Genomic DNA, 22361 nt, shown 5'->3' on the forward strand with positions numbered 1-22361 from the left:
ATAGTCAAGCAGTATTTATTATAATAAGTCCTCAGCATCTAGGGTTACTCTGTCAAACAATGAGATAGAGAAACCAGAATTACTTTCCTGAAAGGATATGTGTAGAGCACATTTCCTTTAATCTGTTGGGAGCAAGGTTTACCACGCAAATCATTTACATTATATTACACACAAACCTTTCATGGAGATGTTTAACAAAAGAGAGAGAAACGTTGATTTGCTGTTCCTCTTACACCTTCATTGGCTGATTGTTGTATGTGCTGCAGCCTTGGCGTAGGGGATGGCACTTGAGCAGCTGAGCTACCCAGCCAGGGCTGAGAATGATTCTTTAGTCTCAGTAATGGTAAGGTATTTTGAAAGCCTTTTTTTCTTCTGGAGTTAGTTCTGGTTCTTTAATAAGTTGTATTTAGTAATATCTACCTAAGTATATCTTTGTGTTTAATATTGAAAAAATCTATATAGGATTAGTTCAGTAGGTGGTATCTGATAGAAAGTAATTTTGTTTTTATGTTTTCTACTGTGGTTAGAAATTCTTAGGAAATATGATGAAGTATATTTCTCTTAATTTTTCATGGCAACAGTAGATAGTAATGTGGTAGGTTTTCGGAAGTATTAAAACATGTGTTGGAGATGATGTGGAATATTGATCAGGGGTAGGCAGACCTTTCCTTTGAAGAGTCAGACAATAAATATTTTTGGATTTGTGGATCATACAGTCTGTCACAACTATTCAACTTGACTGTTGTTATGTGAAAACATCTACAGACAATGTGTAAATGAGTAGATGGGAGTGGAGTCAGCCTGTGGAGCACAGTTTGCGTCTCACCATAAGCCTCTTTGTTTTGAACTACAAATATATTTTGAACTGTGTGTGTGGTGACAGGTGGGTACTAGACCTACTGGTTGGACCACTACATAAGTTATATAAATGTCTAACCACTATGCTGTATACCTGAAACCAATATAAATAATATTAAATGTCACCTGTAATTGAAAAAATAAACTGCAAATATATATTGAGAATTTTGTGCACAAAGGTAAGCTGTATTTTAGATATACTTATTATACATCTAACAAATATTAATGCTAATTTAAAGGCTTGTATGCCAGGTACCATAAGTAGTAGGCATAGAATAGCGAACAATCACATGTCATTACTATCACCATGGAGGTCACAATGTAAGGGGAAAACAGACACTGACCAAGTATTTAAATGCATTGAGTGGGCTCACAATAAAAACCGTGTGTTGAATCATTTTGTATAATAGATAATCCCTGAGTATAGCCAATTGTCACTTCTTATGATTTTTCATTCATTAAGGTTTGTGCTATATTTGTCTAAAAATAATATTATAGTATATCTTATCACTGGTGAATTTTTTTTTTAAAGAGTTTATTTATTTATCTTTAGAGAGGAAGGGAAGGAGAGAAGGAGAGAAATATCAATGTATGGTTGCCTCTCATGCATCCCCTGCTGGGAACTGGCCCCTGTGGGGAACTGGCCTGCAACCCAGGCATGTGCCCTGACTGGGAATCGAACCGTGATCATGTGGCTCCCAGGCCCGCGCTCAATCCACTGAGCTACACCAGCCAGGGTTACTGGTGAATTTTTTAAATTAGTTTTTTATTTTTCAATTACAGTTGCCATACAGTTTTAGTTTCAGGTGTATACCCAAGTGATTAGACATATAACTTACTAAGTGACCAGCCTGATAAATCCTGTACCCATCTAACACCATGCAGAGTTCTCAGAGTATCGCCTATATTTCCTATGCTGTACTTACATCATTAGTGACCATTCTGTAACAACCAATTTGTACTTCTTAATCCCTTCACCTTTTTCACCCATCTCCCCAGTGCCCCTCCCATCTGGCAGTGGTCAAAATGCTCTCTGTGTTAAGGGTCTGTTTCTGTTCTCCTTGTTCATTTATTTTGTTTTTTTTAGACTCAATTGTTGATATTTATTTCTTGCCATTTTATTGTTTATATTTTTTGTCTTCTTAAACCCTTTAACACAGGGTTGTCCAACCTTTTGGTGTTTCTGTGTCACACTGGAAGAAGAAGAGTTAGTTATCTTGGGCCACACATTAAATACATTGCGATACATAATCACAAAAAATCTCACAATGTTTTAAGTAAATTTATGGTTCTGTGTTGGGCTGAATTTACAGCCATCCTGGGATGCATGAGGCCCATGGGCCACAGGTTTGACACCCCTGCAAAATTTCGTGTAATAACTTGTTTGGTAATGATGAATTCCTTTAGGTTTTTTCTTATCCTGGAAGGACTTTATATGTTATTTCTAAATGATAGCTTTGCTGGGTAGAGTAATCTTGGTTGTAGGTCCTTGCTTTTCATCACTTTGAATATTTATGCGAATACCTTCTGGCCTGAAATGTTTCTGTTGAGAAACCAGTTGACAGTCTTATGGGAGCTCCTTTGTAGGTATCTCTTACTGCTTTTAAGATCCTCTCTTTGTCCTTAACCTTTGCTATTGTTTTTATTATGATGGGTCTTGGTGTGGGCCTCTTTGGGTTCATCTTGTTTGGGACTCTTTGTGCTTCCAGAACTTGTATGTCTATTTGCTTCACCCGGTTAGGAAAGTTGTCTGTTATTATTTTTTCAAATAGGTTTTCAGTTTATTGCTCTCTCACTTCTCCTTATGGCGCCCCTATGATGTGACTGTTGGAACGCTTGCAAGCTGCTATACAGGTGTCATCAAACCAAACCAAACCAAACCAAACAGCAATAAAAATAGCAAGAAAATAAAAAATTAAAAAGAGGAATTAAAAAAGATAAAAAGCATAAAAAATAAGAAAAAGAAAAATGATGGAAAAAAGAATGAGAAGGAAAAATAGAACAAGAAAAGGAATGATAAAAAAGAAATATGAAAGCGAAAATAGAAAAGAATAGAGAAGAAAAAAGTGGAGTTTGGCTCAGCAGAGTTTAGTGCCTACTGTGATCTCCCTTTGGATATGCAACTCCCTGTTTATGAAGCTGGATGGATCCTGCTCTGAGTTGTCTGAAGTTGGCCACTTGGTGTATTGCTTCTGGGTCTCTTGGGAGGGACTCTGTTGTAAAATAATGACTATGCTTGCCCCTTGGGAACCTATTTGAAGCTCCAAGTGATCCACAGTTTGTGGCTTCCTCTTCTGGGCTTGACTGTGCACTGGAAGGATCAAGCGCATTCCAAGGCTTGCTTTTACCAGCATAGGGCCCAGTTCAGCGAGTGCTGAACAACACGGGGATCTGTTGCCTTCTGCCTCTACCAGTTGGCTGGCTGTTAGGTCATTAAGCTCAGTCACTGAAAGGTCCTATGGTAATGATTGGGAGTATAGGGCTTTTAGATCTCCTGTGAGGGGAGGTACCAATTGAGACTTCAGGGAAGGTAGTGGGTGTGATTCCTTACCTGAGAGTCACATGTCTGAGTCTTTCCTGGGTCTTTCCTTAATATTGGCAGGGTGGAGCCCCTATTAGTCAAGCTGGTGAGACCTCTGAAACCTAGAGGTTGGGTCTGCCGGAAGTAGGGAGAGTGTTTCTATCTGATCTTCCATGAGTGGGAAGCGCCATTCAGTTTCATGGGAAAGTTGGGGAAATGGCTACACCCCAAAGCTAGTCACTGACACCTCCTGAGCCAACCTAGACTTCTGTGCTCCAGCTTATGCCACTGACTCCTCACAGGACTTAACAGCCACATGGTGGGGTGAGAAAAATTCCAGAGGGTGGGGTCCTTGCTCATTCCCAGGTTCATACTGCTGGGAGAGGATTGTTGCACCCGAAAGAAGCTGCTGCAGTATTGGATGTTGACTCAATACCGGGATCCAGCGGCTGGGAGTATAAGATCACCTGCTTCGCCGCCATCTGGAAGCTCTCCAGATTCTTTCTTCTTTTTGCTATTCTGATTGGGTATTTTTGCTTCCCTGTATTATAGATCCCTGATTTTGTTCTGTTTCATCTTCTCTACTGTTGATTCCTTGTGATGTATTCTTTATTTATGACTGGTTGTATGTTTTCTATTTTTGTTTTTATGTTTCCTATCCCTTTGTTGAAGTTCTTACTAAATTCATTGAGCATCTTTATAACCAGGGTTTTGACCTCTGCATCTAGTACATTTCTTGTCTCCATTTTGTTTAGTTCTTTTTCTCAAATTTTGTTCTGTTCTTTCCTTTGGGACATGTTTGTCTCCTCAATTTGGCTGCTTCCCTGTGTTTGTTTCTATGTTTTAGAGCTGTTATGTCTCCTGGGCTTGGTTGAGTGGCCTAATGTAGTAGGTGTCCTATAGGGTCCAATGGCACAGCCTCCCTTATCACCCAAGCTGGGCACTTGGGGTGTGCCTTCTGTGCAGACTGTGAATACCCTCCTGTTGTAGTTGAGCCTTGATTGCTGTTGGCACACCAATGGAAGGGATTTATTCCCAGGCTGATTGGTTGCTTGATCTGGCTGTGATTACTAGCCACCGTGGAGGGTAGCTTTCCAAGTGTCCACCCCATGGAGAAGGACTTACTTGGCAGAGCTCTGGTGCCTTCTAAATCCTCCCCTTAAATGTGTTTCTTATAGAAATGGTTGGGTGGTCTTACTGTCACCTGGGTACCTTGGTTCTGGGTCCTCCCAAGAGGTGCAGGCCAAGGTTAGTCACTGCCTTTATTCTGCCCAGAGACACCTGGCAGGGGCTACAAAGTAATCTTCAAGTGGCTGCTACTCATGCTAGGCTTGGAGGTGCTCTGGTGAAGCCAAGCTGCGAACCAAGGCCAGTTGTTGCTAGTGTCAAGTCTGGGGCCACTTAGCTAGAGATATGGGGTACGCTGAGCCCAGATGCTGCTTGTTTGAGAGATTTTAAGAAAGTCTGAAGCATAAGCCAACACAGGCCGTTTGTATGGAAAATCCCCTGGAGACAGCTTAGGTGGGCTTGCAAGTTGGGTGGGGTCTCAGGGAATCCAGGCCATGGTGAGCAGTGTGAGCATGGAGAGTCAGATATGGCACCCTCTTGCTGACTCTTTTGGAGGGGAGTGGGTCTCAGAAAAGGAACAGTGGCCTCTGCCAGCACTTTAAAAAAAACTTTAAAAAAATTTATTGATTTTAAAGAGAGACAAAGGGGACAGGGAGAGAGAGAGAGAGCAACATCAGTTTGTTGTTCCACTTTTTGATGCATTCATTGGTAGATTCTTGTATGTACTCTAAGGACCGAACCTGCAACCTTGGCATATTGCAGTGATGCTCTAAGCAGCTGAGCTACCCAGCCAGGGCTCTGCCATCATTTGTGTCTCACAGAAAGTTACTCACCCCACCCAGCTCTTGTCCCGATGATAGACAGTTCAGTTCCTCCCATATGTCTCCTTCCTTGGTTCCTTTCAGACTACTGCCCCAGTACTGGAGCTCAGAGGGAGAGAGTCCAAGTAAGTCTGTGTGCAAGACCTGTAAGAGGAATTGCCTGTGACTCCAGAAGCCCTGGGGCTAACTGAGCCATAATCCCTGCTGGTTTTTACAGCGAGAAGTTATGGGGACTTCTCTTGCTGGCACTGGAACCCTGAGCTTGAGGGCCTAGTGTGGGCCTGGGACCCCTTGCTGCTCGTGGGGGACTTCTACAGGTGAGCTGTCCCTCCTGATTTTTATCCACCACACATAGGTGGGGGACAGGTACCTTCCATGTCTCCATTCTTCCCCCAATCCCCCACCATCAATAGTCTCCATGTGGCTTCCTCTTTAAAGTCCTAGTTGTGGGGCTTACATCCAGCTAGATTTCAGGTGGTTCTGAATGATGTTCGTTCTGTAGTTTAGTTGTAATTTTCAGGTGGTTGTGGGAAGATTCAAGTACTGCATTTTCAAGGTGAATTATTGAACCAAAGCACTTTTTTTGTTTATGACACTCATGTTAAATAAATTAACATATACATAACTAGAATTATAGCAACGTCTACTTGATGTATATTTTCCCTTTTATTGTTTCTTGGCTTAGTATCATCTATTATTAATTTATGTTTATTCTTGGTCTTTAGGGGTCTGTTTTCTGAAGGGTCAATTCATCTACATTCAGAAACTCAGGTATGAAATCAGACTTTTTGTGCATGTAATTACTTTCTGTAAAATATAGGACTTATAGACTTTTCTTAGAGAAAACAGGGAAGGGTTATGACTCTAGAAACAGAATGTAAGCCTTGATACTCAGAAGATGTCTTCATGAAATTTGCTTATAAAATAAGCAGAATTCTTTTTCATCTCATAATTTCACTGAACATTTTGGAGATGCATTGGAAAAAGTTCTAAGTGAAATGAGTCTGTACCCTATGGAATTTTAGAATCTAATTAATCAATCATTTAGAGGACTTCAGGCCAAGATGGAGGCATAGGTGGAAACACTGTGCCTCCTTGCACAACCAAGTTTAAAGACAACAAAGTTTTAGTAACAAAAACACAGAAAATTGAACTGTACGGAAGTCCAACAACAATGAACCATTCAGCCAGACTGGTAAGAGGGGCGGATCAGTGGCTGGCGGAGAGAGGTCAGGCAAGAAAAATTGGCCTGACCCACCCAGGAGCACAGGCAGCGGCTGGCAGATCCCAGGTATGGGGTGGCAACCGGCAGACTCAGTGGGGGCGCAAGGAGAATGGCTGACAGTGGTCACACATTCACGTGCAGATAAACCAGGCAGAGGAGCAAGCAGTGAGATAGACAGTGAAAACCAGGGCCTCAGCGCCGAGAAATGAAGCCTAAAAGCACCGATTGGAAAAACTTTCGGGGTCGAGGTGCCAGGAGAAGCTCCCAGGCTCACAGAGAGTTCGTTGGAGAGACCCACAGGGTCCTGGAGGGTGCACAAGCCCAAGTTCCACAAATTAGAGGAACATATGAAGGCTAAACTAAGTGAAATGAAAGGAAATGCACAGGAAACCAATAGTGATGGAAAGGAAACTGGGACTCAAGTCAAGGGAATGGATCAGAAGGAAGAAAAAAACAACCAAACAGAAAAGAATGAAGAAACAAGAATTCAAAAAAAAAAAAATGAGGAGAGGCTTAGGAACCTCCAGGACGTCTTTAAATGTGCCAACATCCGAATTATAGGGGTGCCAGAGGGGAAGAGGAACAGCCACAAGTGGAACACTTATTTGAACAAATAATAAAGGAGAACTTCCCCAATCTGGCAAAGGAAATAGACTTCCAGGAAATCCAGGAAGTTCAGAGAGTCCCAAAAAAGTTGGACCCAAGAAGGAACACACCAAGGCACATCATAATTACATTAGCCAAGATGAAAATGAAGGAGAGAATAAGGGGACAGTCACCTACAAAGGAGTTCCCATCAGACTGTCAGCAGATTTCTCAAAAGAGACCTTCCAGGCAAGAAGGGGCTGGAAAGAAGTATTCCAAGTCATGATCCAAAGACCTACATCCAAGATTGCTCCATCTAGCAAAGCTTTCATTTAGAATGGAAGAGCATATAAAGTGCTTCTCAGATAAGGTCAAGTTCAAGGAGTTCATCATCACCAAGCCCTCATTATATGAAATGTTAAAGGGACTTATCTAAGAAAAAGAAGATAAAAAATATGAACAGTGAAAGAATAGCAAACTCACAGTTATTAACCACACCTAAAACAAAAGCAAACTAAGAGGACAGCTAGATCAGGAGTGGAACCATAGAAATGGAGATCACATGGAGGGTTAGCAACAGGGGAGTGGGAGGAGGAGAAGGGGGGAGAAGGTACAGAGAATAAGTAGCATAGAGGGTAGGTAGAAAATAGATGGGGGAGGGCAAGAATAGTGTGAGAAATATAGAATCTAAAGAACTTGTGACACATGGACATAAACTAAAGGGGAGAATGGTGGGGGAGGGGGTGTGCAGGGTGGAGGGGAATGAAGGGGGGCAAAATGGGACAACTGTAATGGCATAATCAATAAAATATATTTTTAAAAAATCATTTAAATTATTTTCATGTAGCCAAAGACCAAAAACATTGATCCAGTAAACAAAGTTCAAAAAAAACTACACTCTGCAAATAAAGGAAGGAAAACAAATTCAAGGTATAGTTTTCAAAGCATATTTTCTTTTCTAAATTTTATAATTTATAATAGCATCATTCATAATTATTAAGCTTTCTTTTTCTTCAGCTGTCTTACCCCCAAACAGACAAAATTATACTGTATATAGCTATTCACATTCAGTGATTTAAAACATTTTCATCTTAGAAATGTCTTGCAGCAGCCATTTTGTATTTTCTTAAGCAAAATCATATTTCAAAATTTTAAATGTTATTTTCATTGAGATATTTTCTTAGAACTGTGACTAGAAAGTAGGTGTTATTTTCTGCCTAAGTCTCTTAATTAGACTAAATAGTCATATACTTTTTGAGTATTTAACAGGGCACCATACCTTATTATATATATTGAGATATATGGCTCTAAATAAGACTATAATTATAGTTTACATCCTGTTGTTTTTGATGAGAAAGAATTCAAGGCTGTTCTTAGTATTTTAAGCATCAACTAGGACCCAAGAGCCCCTTTGGCTTGGAGGGCTTCTAAAACAGAGGGTCACAGCTGTGGTGGGCTGTCCCAGTCAGTCTTTTATTCACAGTAAGTTATTATATTTACATATCTGTTGTTTGCCCACCCTGCTAATTGCAGTGTAAATTGGAAAAAAATATTTGATAATTCTTGTGTCTTTTAATTGCCTAAATAACCTTTTTGGTTTTCCAATAAAAGAAAAATAGAGCAAAAGGACAGGAAGAGAAAATCTAAAATTAATTGAAGAAAAAGGAACATACACTATATACATAAGAACATGCATACAAATATGTATGGAAGGGGTTGTCTTAATTTTAGACTTCAAGTTTACTTTGTTAAGAAAAGGTTGTTTTTCTAAATAGAATTTAGAAGCCTTTGTATGTCAAAAGTAAGTTACACTTAAAATAAGTAAAAAGTAAGGCGTTTGGAACCATAAAGTTGATGGGTTAGGCCTGGCACATTCCTCAATGCCTTTAGAAGTAACTTTTATTTCATATTTCTTCCCTTCTTAAAAAAATCAAATTCAAGCCCTGGCTGGTGTAGCTCAGTGGATTGAGTGTGGGCCTGCGAACCACACAATCGAAGTTTGATTCCCAGTCAGGGCACATGCCTGGGTTGCAGGCCAGTTCCCGGTTCCCAACAGGGGACGCACGAGAGGCAACCATACATTGATATTTCTCTACCTTTCTCCTTCCCTTCCCCTCTAAAGATAAATAAAATCTTTTTAAAAAATCAAATTCAACATTTAGTTTGACTTTGATTCTGGTTACAATGTATTTCTTTAGGTTGAAAAAAAATGTTGAGTTTGAGCTAATAACTATTCACTCTGTAATTCTTTCTCAAGAGTTATTTTTCTTCACTGTTTTCAGAATTATGGCTAGAGTACTATCAATTTGTGCAGTTCTCTGGCAGCATGTAAAGTTAAAAGCCTCAGGCTAGGTTTGACCTAGCAGGTCAAGTTCAGTACACTTAATTTGGGGGTGGGGGTGGTTTATACCTCACCAGAAGACATGATTGATTTTTTTTTAAGAGAGAAGGGAAGGGTAAGATAAAGGAAGAGAAACATCGATGTGAGAGAGAAACATCCATCAGTTGCCACTCACATGCTCCCCAACTGGGGACTGAACCGGCAACCCAGGCAGTTACCCTGACTGGGAATCAAACCCGTAATCTTTTGGTCCACAAGACAACGCCCAACAAACTGAGCTGTATCAGCCAGGGCAGTACTGTTAGTTTTGATGTTCACTTGTTTGGTGGCAATGTCCAAACAAATTGGCCTCATAAACCTTCTCTAGTTCTGTGGTTGTGTGATGCATAAAGATTGACAGTCTACTAAGTCTCTTAGAGTATAGGCTTGAAAGTATCAATTGTAGCTTTATCAGAAATGTAAAATTTACAGTAATTTTGATATGCTGTTATTTGGATAAAAATCATATCTAGGAGTCATACCTTCTTTTAATATTACATATATAGTGCCAGTATATATAATGTACATTTATATATTTAAAATTTTTAGTGTAAAATTGAAATACTCTGATGTACCAACTGCCAATGATGTTGCCATTCCGGAGGACTTCTCAGACTTTTCTCTTGCAAAAACAATTAGCAAAATTGAAGGGCAACTGGAAGAAGAAGGCTTACCTGATTATATAGATGATGATATTTTTTGTGGTGTTAGTAAAGACATTGGAACAGGTAGGTTTTCTTTTGTTTATATCACAGTTATTTAGGAACTTTTTGGCATTTAAAAATGTATTGTGATTTCTCGTATTTGTTTTAAAATCACTAGTAGGACATAATGATGGAAGGAATGAGAGGGATTATAAATGAAGTAATTGGTTATGAGTCAGTAATTGTTGAAAATGGATGATGGGTAAGTTGGGTTTCATTAAACTAGTCTCTTTACTTTTGTGGTATTAGTTTCATTGACTGCTCTTCAACTAAGGTTAAAATGTCCCAAGTCTAACCATTAAAACATTAAAATAAAAAGAAACATGGTTCTTTGAATATTTTTCATGTACCATTACTGTATTCCACTATTGCATATTAAATTAACATATGCAAAAGGATAAATGAACTACAGATGTAGCATCAGGTAAAATGATCAAATGAGTTTTCTAATGAATATGATTTTCTTTCTTATGAACTTCTTTTTTTATACCCTAGAAAAATAATAATGCTCTTTAGATCATCTAAAAGCATTATGTCAGTTACCAGTAATGCCTCTAAAATTATGATAAATTTATGAGCCACCTGTGCTATTGTAAACGAAATATGAGACAGTTGAGTGTATGTGAACATAGTTAATGATGAACTATAATTAATTGTGAGTTCAGGTAAGCTACTTAGGCCCTCTATATCTTAGTTTCAAAATTTAGCAGTTTGTATTAGAAGACTGTAAACTTTAAACATTCTCTGATTCTGTGAAAATCACAACAATTATGTGTGTAATGATCATCGTGCTGCAGGCTAGTTAGCCATAAGTGAGGAGCAGTTCATTTATGCATTTATTACATTTATTGACTTACCCAAGCTTTCTGGGGCTAGTTGTCAGGAGGAAGTTAAATGAAGCAGGAAGTTGCCTTTAGGTCTCTGTTAAGATGTCTTCAAGTAACAATGGTTAGATGTTAGCTGTTCTCAGTGCATTCACGACAGCCCTGTTACGGCATTCCCCGGCCTGGACTCGAAACCAGCACAAACAGAGTAACACCTTAAGTTGCTACTTTTTCTTACTGCTGAATCATCCCCTCTGCCATTTTACCTGCCTTTTGACAAGTTTTGACCTAGTTGTATTACCTTTGATTTTTTTATTCCAGATGATTGCCTAGGGTTACCTGGGGAAAGAAAACATCAAAAAGTAGTTTAGCAGCACAGACTGCTTTTAAGACTAAAGTTGGAGTGGGATGGGGAGCTTAGTGCTGTGGACCTAAAGTTGAGGAAAGTGATAGAAAAAGCATGCTCTTCCACTCTTCCGTCTTTGCCCCTAGAACATTTGCTACTGCGAATGTTGCACTTTTGAATGTATCATTCACCTTCTATCCCCTGTTAGCCTGAAGTTACAGGAGAGGAGAGTTGAGGCTAGGAAGATCTAAGTGGATTAGAGCCAACCATAGTTCATCAGCGCCATGGCAACACTGGGGACCCTGCAAAAAAGCTTTGGAATTGGAGGAGTGTATGAAGATGTTTTGCACTGTGTGGGATTTATCCTAATGACTGCTTAGAGACAATTCAGTGTTTGCTCACGATAAGCTCTATGAGGGCAAAGCTTGCCTTACATGTAACCCTGCTATGCCTCAAATGCAGCAGAGACTTAATGTATATTTTTGGAATAAATGATTGAATTACCAGTGAGTTCTGTGTCCATTTTTCACTTTACTTTTATACACCTATAAACCTCAAAGATTTACTGCTGATGTTATTGAATAAAGGTAGATCTTAAAGAGGGCTTGTGGGAGAAACCTTTGGTGGTAACGGTAGTGCATTTCTTTGTTTCTAAAACACATTTTAACTTCTGTGAAATTGAGACGTGTCTGATAGTCAAAGGCATTTTGTAATGACAATGACTGGGTTTGAAGTATAGTTTTGCTGGAGAGGTTTTATTTGTTTCTGCCAAACACATGAGGACATCACTGACCCGAGACCACTTTATGTTCTGTTTGAGGTGTTTTGGACCACCTTGGTAAATATGAATTCAGTCTGCAAACTTCTGTGAATACTGTCTTATGTATGGTTCAGATTCTCAGGAGTGGTTTAAGATTTTTCCTCCTTTCTTTACTTGATTCCATTATTGAGATGTGAATAGTTTGTTTCTGTTGGGTAGATTTGTTTTTCTTTTCTCTTTATATTAGGGGCATTTAGGGTGTTTAGTGTCCCAAACAGGGATCTCCTGTTAGACTACTATCTTGTGCATTTTTGTTATTTTATAGTGTAATGGCCTTTCAAACAAATGGTGACATCTTAGATTCAGTGAAAGGCAATAAATATAATTGTTTAAATCCGCAGAAGCACAGATCAGATTTCTGAAGGCCAAACTCCATGTTATGCAGCAGGAACTGGATAATGTTGTATGTGAATGCAATAAAAAGGTAAGTTTTTAAGACTTGTCAACATACATGCTCTAATATGAAGCAATGTTTTAAGAGCAATTTCAGTTTTATTTTAAAAAGTTTCATTGAGATATATTCAGTGAAACTTTGAATTAACAAATTTTATTTAAATACTGAACTTTATTCAAAGATGTTGAATTTTCAGAGCTAGTCTTAAATACTTGTTAGCATTTACAGTTCTCTATATTAGAATTACAAGTGTAAGTTATTAAATGCAAATAAAATGTCTGACTTCCATTTTTGAAGATGAAATTCAAAGATCACATGAAGTTTTTTTGTTTTTGGCCTTATGTTTTGATAGCAAGTCATGCACTTTTCACAGAATCTGTAATTTCATAACTATAGGAGGATGAAATTCAGGATTTAAAGTCTCAAGTAAAAAATTTTGAGGACGATTGTGTGAGACAGCAGCGAATGATTAATTTACAACAGTCTCAAGCAGAAAAATATAAAACTCTTTTTGAAGAAGCAAACAAAAAATGTGATGGATTACAGCAACAGCTGTCTTCAGTAGAAAGGGTAATTATAATTATTTTGCTATTTTTCCTAACTTAATGCCAAAGATGCACTAAAATACTGAAGTTACACATTTCGTATAGATACCACTTTCAGTTGTTTAGTTATTTTGTTAGTATTGACTAAAAACTCTTCCCCCATAAGACTTGATGGTAATGGAAAAAAGTCCAATAAACAAACAAATACTCTTCTCTCATATATAGAATATTTTTTATTTTTATTTGTTTATTTATTTATTAACAGATTAATCATTTTTAATAAATTATTTATTTATTTATTTATTTAACTTTTGTTCAAGTACAGTTTTCTTTCTTGTACTCCCAGCCCTGCACCCCCCCAGGGCTCCCCACCCCCCTCCCATCTCCGCCCCCCGTCTTAGTTATTGTCCATGTGTCCTTCATACTTATTCATGTGAGTCCATCCCCTTTTACTCTGTGCTTCTCTCCCCTCTACCCTCTGGACCCTGTCAGCACGTTCTGTATTTCAGTGTCTTTGGTTACATTTTGCTTGCTTGTTTGTTTTGTTGTTTACATTCCTGTTAAAGGTGATATCATACGGTATTTGTCTTTCACTGCCTGGCTTATTTCGCTCAGCATAATGCTTTTATTTATTTATTTATCTTTAGAGGGGAAGGAGAGAGGGAGAGAAACATCAATGTATGGTTGCCTTTTGTGCGTCCCCTGCTGGGAGTTGGCCTGCAGGGAACTGGACTACAATCCAGGCATGTGCCCTGACTGGGAATCGAACCGTGATCCTCTGGTTCGCAGGTCCGTGCTCAATCCACTGAGCTACACCAGCCAGGGCTGGAGAATATTTTTTAAAATACATAATCTTTATTATATTTTTTCCATTACCATTTAATCTCCTTAAACCCTCCTCTTATTATCCTCCTTTTGGTTGTGAGAGGAAGTGAAGGGTTTCTGCCTACACCTCCATCTTGGCCAAACTCTCACACATTTATTGTTTTGTGAGTATTGTACCACCCTTCCAAACTTGGGATAAATCCCACTTGATTATGGTGTATGATCTTTTTAATGTATGCTGAATCTGGTTTGCTAATCTTTTGTTGAGGATTTAAACTTCTGTGTTCATCAGGGATATTGGTTTACACTATTCTTTTTTGTTTTGCCTTTATCTGGTTTTGGGGTTAGGATAATAATGGCCTCATAAAAATAGATTTGCAGTTCCTTGCTTGCTTTCTGTTCGTCTTCTAACACCTCTATGATCAAATGTTGGTATACACTTGATGTTATCCAAGAGGTCCTTTTTACTATCCTCACTGTTCCAATTATTTTCTCACTTTGTTGTTCTGATTGGGTGTTTGCCACTACTTTGCCTTCAAAATAGTTGAGTCAGTCATTTGCTTTATCTAACCTGCAGTTGATTGTATCTAATGTATTCTCCACTTAAGTTATTGTATTCTTCATTTCTGACTTTTTTATGGTCTCTATCACTTTCTGTGAGTTCATCTGTTCTTCCTCTAGGATCACTGAGCATCCTTATAACCAGTGTTTTAAATCTCTCTCTGGTAGATTGCTTGCCTACATTTCATTCAGATGTTTTTTTCCCCTGGAGTTTTGTTCTGTTCTCTCTTTGGAGACCTATTTGCTTTTCTCCTTACTATGGCTACCTCCCTGCATTTGTTTCAGTATATTAGGTAGAGCTGCTACATCTTCTGGTCTTGGTAGAATGGCCTTAGGTAGTGGGTATTCTGTGGGTCCCAGTGGCACAACCTCCCCAGTCACCTGAGCCGGGTGCTCCACCTGGCACCCCCTGTGTGGGCTGTGTGCAATTTCCTGTTTTACTTGAGCCACGATTGCTGTTGGCATGTCACTGGTTGAAATTGACTCTTAGGCTGACTGGCTGTGAAGCCTTACAGTGGCAGCATCAGATGAGCTGCTGTATGGGTGCTGACACTACAGAGCAGGACTAGCTTCAGTGGGGCTCTCACGTCAGATGAGATGGAGCCTTGCGTGTGTTACTTGGAGAGGTGGTTGGGTGGTGCTCTGGCTCCCTGGAGGTGTAGGCCAAAATCAGCTGTCACCTGTGCCAGGCCTGGGGCCACCCAGCATGTGCTGTAGTGATCTGCAGATTGCTGCTAGTGCCCTTCATGGGCTAATTAATTAGCAAGAGGTACAGGGCATGCTAAGACCTGATGCTGCTTGTTTAGTATTTGTGAACCTTTGAGAATGTTTAGAAAGTTCTGCAGCATGATCTAAGACAGGCCATTTGTAAGGAAAAGATATTGGAAATGGCCTGAATGGGCTAGCAAGTTGGGTTGAGCAGTCTTAGCCAGGTTGATGGAGACTCAGATATGACACCTGTGTGCTGCCTCTGTGGGTGGAAGACTCAGTAAAGGAACAATGGCCACTGCCAGCACTTTTGTCTGGGAGAAGGCTACCACTCCAACTCTTGCTCCAAAGCTAGACAATTAAGTTCCTCCCCATATGTCCCTGGCACCTTACAAGCTGCTGCCTCAGTGCTAGAGCTCAGAGTGAGTAAGTCCAAGTAAGTTTGTGGGTGGGCCCTTTAAAAGGAACACCTAGGTCTCTAGGAGCTTACCACCTCACTCAGTCACAACCTCTGCTGGTCTTCACAGCCAGAAGTTATGGGGACTTTTTTTCCAAACACTGTGATGGGGGCCTGATATATTTGGACCTGTTACTCCTCAGGGGAACCTCCACAGCCAATGTATCCCTCCCAATTCCCAATTTTTAACTGCCTTGTGTGTGGGACTGGCCTGTGCTGTCTGCACCCTTCCCACTAGTCTTGATGTGGCTTCTTTATGTATTTCATTGTAGAACTGCTGTTCTGCTAGTATTTCAGGTGGTTCGGAATGATGGCTCTTTAGTCTAGTTGTAATTTTGATGTGTTTGTGGGAGGATGTGAGTACGGCATTTATCTCTGCTGCTTTCTTGACTAGAAGTCTACCCTCTATTGCCATTATTCTTAATTTACTGCAAATGTACTGTGTGGGCCAAGCCCAAACCTTCTTAGATCTAGTTTCTTCCTACTGCATACTTACTCATGCATGACCGGTGAGTTATGTCTGGACAGAAATCAAAGTGGATTGGTTCTACTTTTAATTTATTTACAAATATCAAGTGTAATGCCATTTTCCCTTCTCACTTTTTGAGAGGTCAGTTTGCTCTCCAAATGTCAGAGGTGATTTTTAAATAGGTTCTCTTGTCACCTCAGTTTTCCAGTACCTCTTCCAACCTTCCTATTCTCAGTTCATGACTTTGCCCCCTATTTTATTAAATAAATGGAATAAGAAGATAACTCTTCCTCATCCTGTTACTAAATCTGTCGACTTCCCTGCCTCTAACCCACTTACCCTGCTTTCCCCTCATGATAGATTGCTACTCTTCTGTCTAAAGCCGATCAATGTGGACTGAATCCCATACCCTCTCTTCAAGGACTTTGCTCCTATAATTAATTGTTCCTTCTTTCTCTTGCAAAAATCAGATTTATTCTATCTATTGGATTAGTCACATTAGCATACATACCATAGAATCTCTTAAAACCCTCTGTAGATCTCACATCTGCCTCAAGCAACTGCTCCCCTTTATGGCAAAGCGCCTTGAAATAGTTATCCTTACTCAATGTCTCTATACTTCATTTGTCATTCTCTCCTGAAATTACTCCAGTTAGGCATCCATCTCTGTTCTGCCCCTGAAATCATTTTTAATACATTTACGAGTAATCCACATCGCTAATTCTAGTCAGTTATTATTCCTCATAGTAATTTGTATCTCAGTAATAACTAACACAGTTGATCACTCCCTCCTTGAAATACTATTCATTTGTTTCTGGAGCACCACAGTCTTGATTTCGTTCCACTTTTTCCTTACCTTTGCATGTTGGAGTGTCAAAGGCCCAGTCTTTCGCTCTCTGTCTGCATCCAACTCTGGGGCGCTCTCATTCATTCCCATGGCTTAATATACTATCCATATGTTGCTCAGTCCCACATTGCTTTTTCTTGCTCTGACCTCTTTGAGCTCCAGACTCTTAAATCTTGCTGCTGCTTGATAGCTCTACTTGGTTAAACTTCATATGCCCTACAGGGAGCTTTTGTTTCCCTGCCCTCTGTAAACCTGCCTCTCCTTTTCTCCCTCTCAGTAAAAGACAATGAAGTTTTCATTGCAAAATCCAAGAGTCATCTTAATCTTTCTCTTTCCCTACACCTATATCTGCAAGTCTTAACCAATTGTCTTCCAAATACATAGAATTAACCACTTCTCAAAAATGCATTACTTCTACCCTATCCTAAGCTTCTTATACCATCCCAGTGACTGAGATAAATATTCTTACACTTTGTAGCAATACCACAGTAGCTAGAATAATCCTTAAAAAACTTAGGTCATGACACACAGGCATCCCTGCCACACATACACATACACATACACACACATATCTACATAAAACCCTCCAAAGGCTTCCACATCATTCATAATAAAATCAAACTTCAGGAAGGGATTGTAGGGTCCACCGAAGCTCCCCCCACCCATTTCTATTTTCTCAAGATCTAATAACACGGTGCCTGTGTCACTCTGCTAAAGCCACACTGCTCATCTCAGTGACCTCTGAATATACTAAGTGGATTTCTGCGTCTTTCTCTTCCTTGTTCCTCCAGTCTCATTCTTCCTCCCGGATCTTTACATGAATCATTCCCTCATTTGGAAGCCCTACCCCTAAGCACTTTATTGTGAATAATTAGGCCCTCTCCCCCATTGCTCTTTGCCCTTACCATTTATTTTTCTTCATAGCCCTTGTCCCAGATATTACACATATGTGTGTATGTATGTGTTTATTATCTGCCTTTTCCTTTAAAATTCAAGCTTTATAAAGGAGGAACTTCAGTTAATTAGCATGTGCCCATTGTGCAGAACAGTATGTGACACATAGTAAGTGTTCGATAAATGTGTTGAATAAGATATTATTGCTTTCAATATCAGATATGGAAACTGAGTCTACCATAGCTGCTAGGTTTTCCGACTCCCAAATTTATTGCTTTTTTGTTCCTTAGCCACTTTTTTCTAGAAGCTTATCTGATTATTTGTCTACATCTGATTATTCCTCATCTGAATTGTTATGGCATTTTGTGTTACTCTTAAAGCATTTACAACATTTTGTCTTGTGCTACTGATACACATACTCTTTTTTCTCCCTGTTCTCTTCTAGTGACTTATGAATGCTTTAAAAATTATGAGAATGACATTATTTCTTGGATCTCGTAGTATTTGAGTTTTAACATTAGATTTTCTTTAAGCTCTACAGCTTTTTCTTTGAAAACTAATATGAAATTCAGTGCTTAAGATTTTACATAATTTTTTTCTAGCAATATGAAAACTGCTTAACTTTTTGTAGCCATAGATTTACTTTACTGAGTATTTTGGGGGATGCAAGCTCATAGCAAGCAGTATTGGTATCCTGTCTGTACTTTGTAAAAAGTACTTGAGGATGATTGAAAAGAAATGTTTTCAAGATTTTTATGATTGTTTTTCCTTTCTGTATGAATTTACTTATAGAGGAAAACTTTATTTCCTACTTTACTATTCTTTTTTTTCCCTTCTCCCAAGAAAGGGAGCCTGCAGCATTGATTCGGGAGTGGGGGAAAACCATGTAGTGAGGGATGGTTTTCATTTTGCTATGAAGTAGGTTACAAAGTCACCAAGAATTGCGGACTTTGTAGTTGATGAGAATCTCTGCCTTTTCTGTGTGAACAGTGAGATGCATCAGGCTTGCTCTCAGCGTAAGCTACCACCCAGAAAGCTGTGAAGAAGGCTGGTGGTAGCAGATGGTATCCGTGCACAGTTTGATTTGTTTAGAAGCCTACATAAAGAGCAGCATGTGTTTTGTTTTGTTTCCCCCTTAATTACTCAGAGCCAGGGAGATCGGTTTTCAAATAAAGCAGTGATACAGCCAGGAGGAAAACTTAAAAAGAAGAAAATAGGCATCTGTATTTTTAACTGCATCATTTCAATTCCATATTTATTGAGTATGTTCTTTGTAAAAGGCTCTGTACTAGGCATTGTAGGTGATGCAAAGAAGATTAAGTATTACAAAATTAATGCTGTTCAATAAACATGTCATCAGTGCCTCTTACATGCCACTCAAGTGCTGGGAATACAGAAACTGAGAGAGTTCCTGTGCCTGAGGAGTTTACACCAGTGGGGGCGGGGCAAGGAACAGAATGGATATTCAGTTTCACATAACAGGTACTATGATATATGTGTATCAAGATGCTATAGAAGCTCTGAGAAAGTGTAGCTAATCTTGCCTGGGAGGATGAGAAAGACAGTGAGGAAAGGCTTATGGGAGGAGGTAAAACCATCACGTATTGCCCTAGATGTCTTAAAGGGTAAGGAGGTATTAGCTCGGTAAAAATGAGAAGCAGGGAAGAATCAGGGCAGAAGGAAGAGCATGGGCAAGGGCTCAGAGGAAAGAAATGTCATAGTTTCTTTTTGGAGAGATCCAGGTACTACTGCTATAGCCAAAGGTAACATCTGTGGCAGGAGATGAGATTGTGGTGCCACATTATGGTGGAGCTAGGAGTTTATCCTTCATGTTCTTGTTTCTCCGTGTGTGGAATTCGGATCCTCTGCGACAGCATCGGAGTATTTGCAGAAATGCAGATCTAAAGCCACCTTGATATGTGGAAAATAGGTCTGTTGTTTGTGCTCAGAATTGAGATTTCCCTGTAAGGTTAATATAGAATGTTCTGTATTTAACAACTATTTTTAAAAATGATATCCATTGTCAGGTTTACACACACACAGTATTTATGAATTTGTGTCTTACATTGGTGTTTCGGTAGATCCCTAAGGAGTAACTATAATTATAAAGAGTTGCTTATAACATAGAGAGCATGGATACTCTATCTTGGGTTTGATAAAAACAGGAAGAAAATTCCAAATAAAAACCTAATTTGAAAGCTTAATTTATGAGGATGTCTTTAAAGATATATTTTCCCAATACCAATTCAGAGTAAGAATTCCTGAGACCTCTGTCACTCAGTGCTCAGCCTCTGGCAGTGTGTGTGTGTGTGTGTGTGTGTAAAATTTGGGAGAAAGCAAGGAGTATGGAAATGAAAAGTGCTGCAAAATAATAGAAGGAACTTATGTTTATAAATGGTCTATCCATTTCTTTTACTGTACAGGAGTTAGAAAATAAAAAAAGACTGCAAAAACAAGCTGCCAGTAGCCAAAGTGCCACAGAAGTTCGCTTGAATCGAGCTCTAGAAGAAGCAGAAAAGTATAAATTGGAGCTAAATAAATTAAGGCAAAATAACAAGGTATGGAAAAATTGAATGGTTTTGGTAGTGATCACCTTTGGTAACCTCCTCTTTTATGCAAGTGTCAAAACTAAATGGTTACTAAATTATAAATCTTGTCACAGGTATTTCCCTTTTCAGAAGAAACATTATCATTAGATACATTTTCAATAAGCTGGGTTATGGTGCTTGGGCTGGTGCTTATAATTGGGGAACAGTACAACTCTTTGGAGGATTCATTCATTTTTTTCAGCCCCCAAAACTTAATTGTGTACCCATACATGCCAGACACTTTTCTTTTTTAAAGTATTTTTTACTGATTATGCTATTATAGTTTTTTCAATTTTCCCCCATTATCCCCCCTCTGCCTTGTCCCCCCAACCCTCCAGCATTCCCCCCCTAGTTCATGTCCATGAATTGTGCATGTTTTTCGAATTCTGTTTCCTACACCATTTTTCTCTCTCCCTATTTTATGCCTACCAATTATGCTTCTTCCCTGTACCTTTTCCCCACTATTCCCCCCTTCCCCCTCCCTACTACAATCCCTCCATGTGATGTCCATTTCTGATTCTGTTCCTGTCTAGTTGTTTGCTTAGTTTTTGTTTTTATGGTTTTTCTTTTCTTTGAGGTTCATTTGTTGATAGTTGTGAGTTTGTTGTCATTTTACTGTTCATATTTTTTATCTTCTTTTTCTTATATAAGTCCCTTTAACATTTCATATAATAATGGCTTGGTGATGATGAACTCCTTTAACTTGACCTTATCTGGGAAGCACTTCATCTGCCCTTCCATTCTAAATGGAAGCTTTGTTGGATAGAGTAATCTTGGATGTAGGTCCTTGCCTTTCATTACTTGGAATACTTCTTACCAGCCCCTTTTTGCCTACAAGGTCTCTTTTGAGAAATCAGCTGACAGTCTGATGGGAACTCCTTTGTAGGTAACTCTCCTTTTCTCTAGCTGCTTTTAAGATTCTTTCCTTATCTTTAATCTTGGGTAACTTAATGATGATGTGCCTTGGTGCATTCCTCTTTGGGTCTAACTTCTTTGGGACTCTCTGGGCTTCCTGGACTTCCTGGAAGTCTATTTCCTTCCCCAGATTGGGGAAATTTTCCTTCATTATTTGTTCAAGTACATTTTCAATTTCTTACTGCTGTTCTTCTCCTTCTGGCACCCCTATAATTAGGATATTGGAACATTACAGGTTGTCCCAGAGAATCCTCAGCCTCTCTTCATATTTTTAAATTCTTGTTTCTTCATTCTGTTCCAGTTGGATGTTTATTTCTTTTTTTTGGCTGTCTCTAGTTGTTGTTTTGAGTCCTGGTTTTCTTCCTGTCACTGTTTGTTCTCTGAATATTTTGCTTTATTTAATTTTGGGTATCGTTCATTTGTCTTTTCACTTTTAGACCAAGCTCAGTCAGATCTGTGAGCATTTTGATTACCAGGACTTTAAATTCTCCATCAGATAGGGTGGCTATCTCCTCATTCCTTAGTTCTCTTTCTGAAGTTTTGCCCTGTTCTTTCATTTGGGCCCTATTTCTTTGTCTTGGCTCACCTGGCAAGTTGTAAGGGGGTGGAGCCTTACGTATTCACCTGGGCAAGGCAACCCTCCTTGCTGCGCTGAGGTGCTGCCTGTGGGGGAGGGGCCAGAGAGGGAACAGTGGGGCTCACCTGCTCATCTCTAGTGCACTTTCCAATGGACTCTCATGTGAGACTAGGAGTTTCTCCCACCACAGCAACCACCATAGTCCACAGTCAACTCTGAGTCTCAGTTTCCCCTTAAGTCAGCCCTGCCCACATGGTCCACCTCACCTCGGTTCTTCCGAGCTGGCCCAGCCTGTGTGGTCTGCAGCCTTAATGGTCTGGTGGTTCTGGTTGATTTTTTTCTTTAATTCCTTGGTTGTCAGAGTTCCATGCAGTTTGATTTTCTGGCACTTCTGGTTATTTATTGATTTTAGATTGGTTGTTATCCTCT

General features: G+C 39.4%; 1 protein-coding gene across 1 annotated transcript in view; it reads left to right on the top strand.

Annotated features, from left to right (window-relative positions):
* The window catches only part of TEX9 (testis expressed 9), a 50688-nt gene that overhangs the window by 20181 nt on the left and 8146 nt on the right, over nucleotides 1-22361 (top strand). Inside the window, exons 5-10 of the mRNA XM_037053954.1 lie at nucleotides 5994-6039; nucleotides 7926-8008; nucleotides 10008-10186; nucleotides 12494-12576; nucleotides 12943-13116; nucleotides 20276-20410. Coding sequence (XP_036909849.1) covers nucleotides 5994-6039; nucleotides 7926-8008; nucleotides 10008-10186; nucleotides 12494-12576; nucleotides 12943-13116; nucleotides 20276-20410 — 700 coding nt within the window. The remainder of the gene's footprint in view (nucleotides 1-5993; nucleotides 6040-7925; nucleotides 8009-10007; nucleotides 10187-12493; nucleotides 12577-12942; nucleotides 13117-20275; nucleotides 20411-22361) is intronic.

Source organism: Sturnira hondurensis, unplaced genomic scaffold (assembly GCF_014824575.4).
Source record: "Sturnira hondurensis isolate 20B ecotype Veracruz unplaced genomic scaffold, ASM1482457v3 Scaffold0008196, whole genome shotgun sequence".
NCBI classification, from domain to species: Eukaryota; Metazoa; Chordata; class Mammalia; order Chiroptera; family Phyllostomidae; genus Sturnira; species Sturnira hondurensis.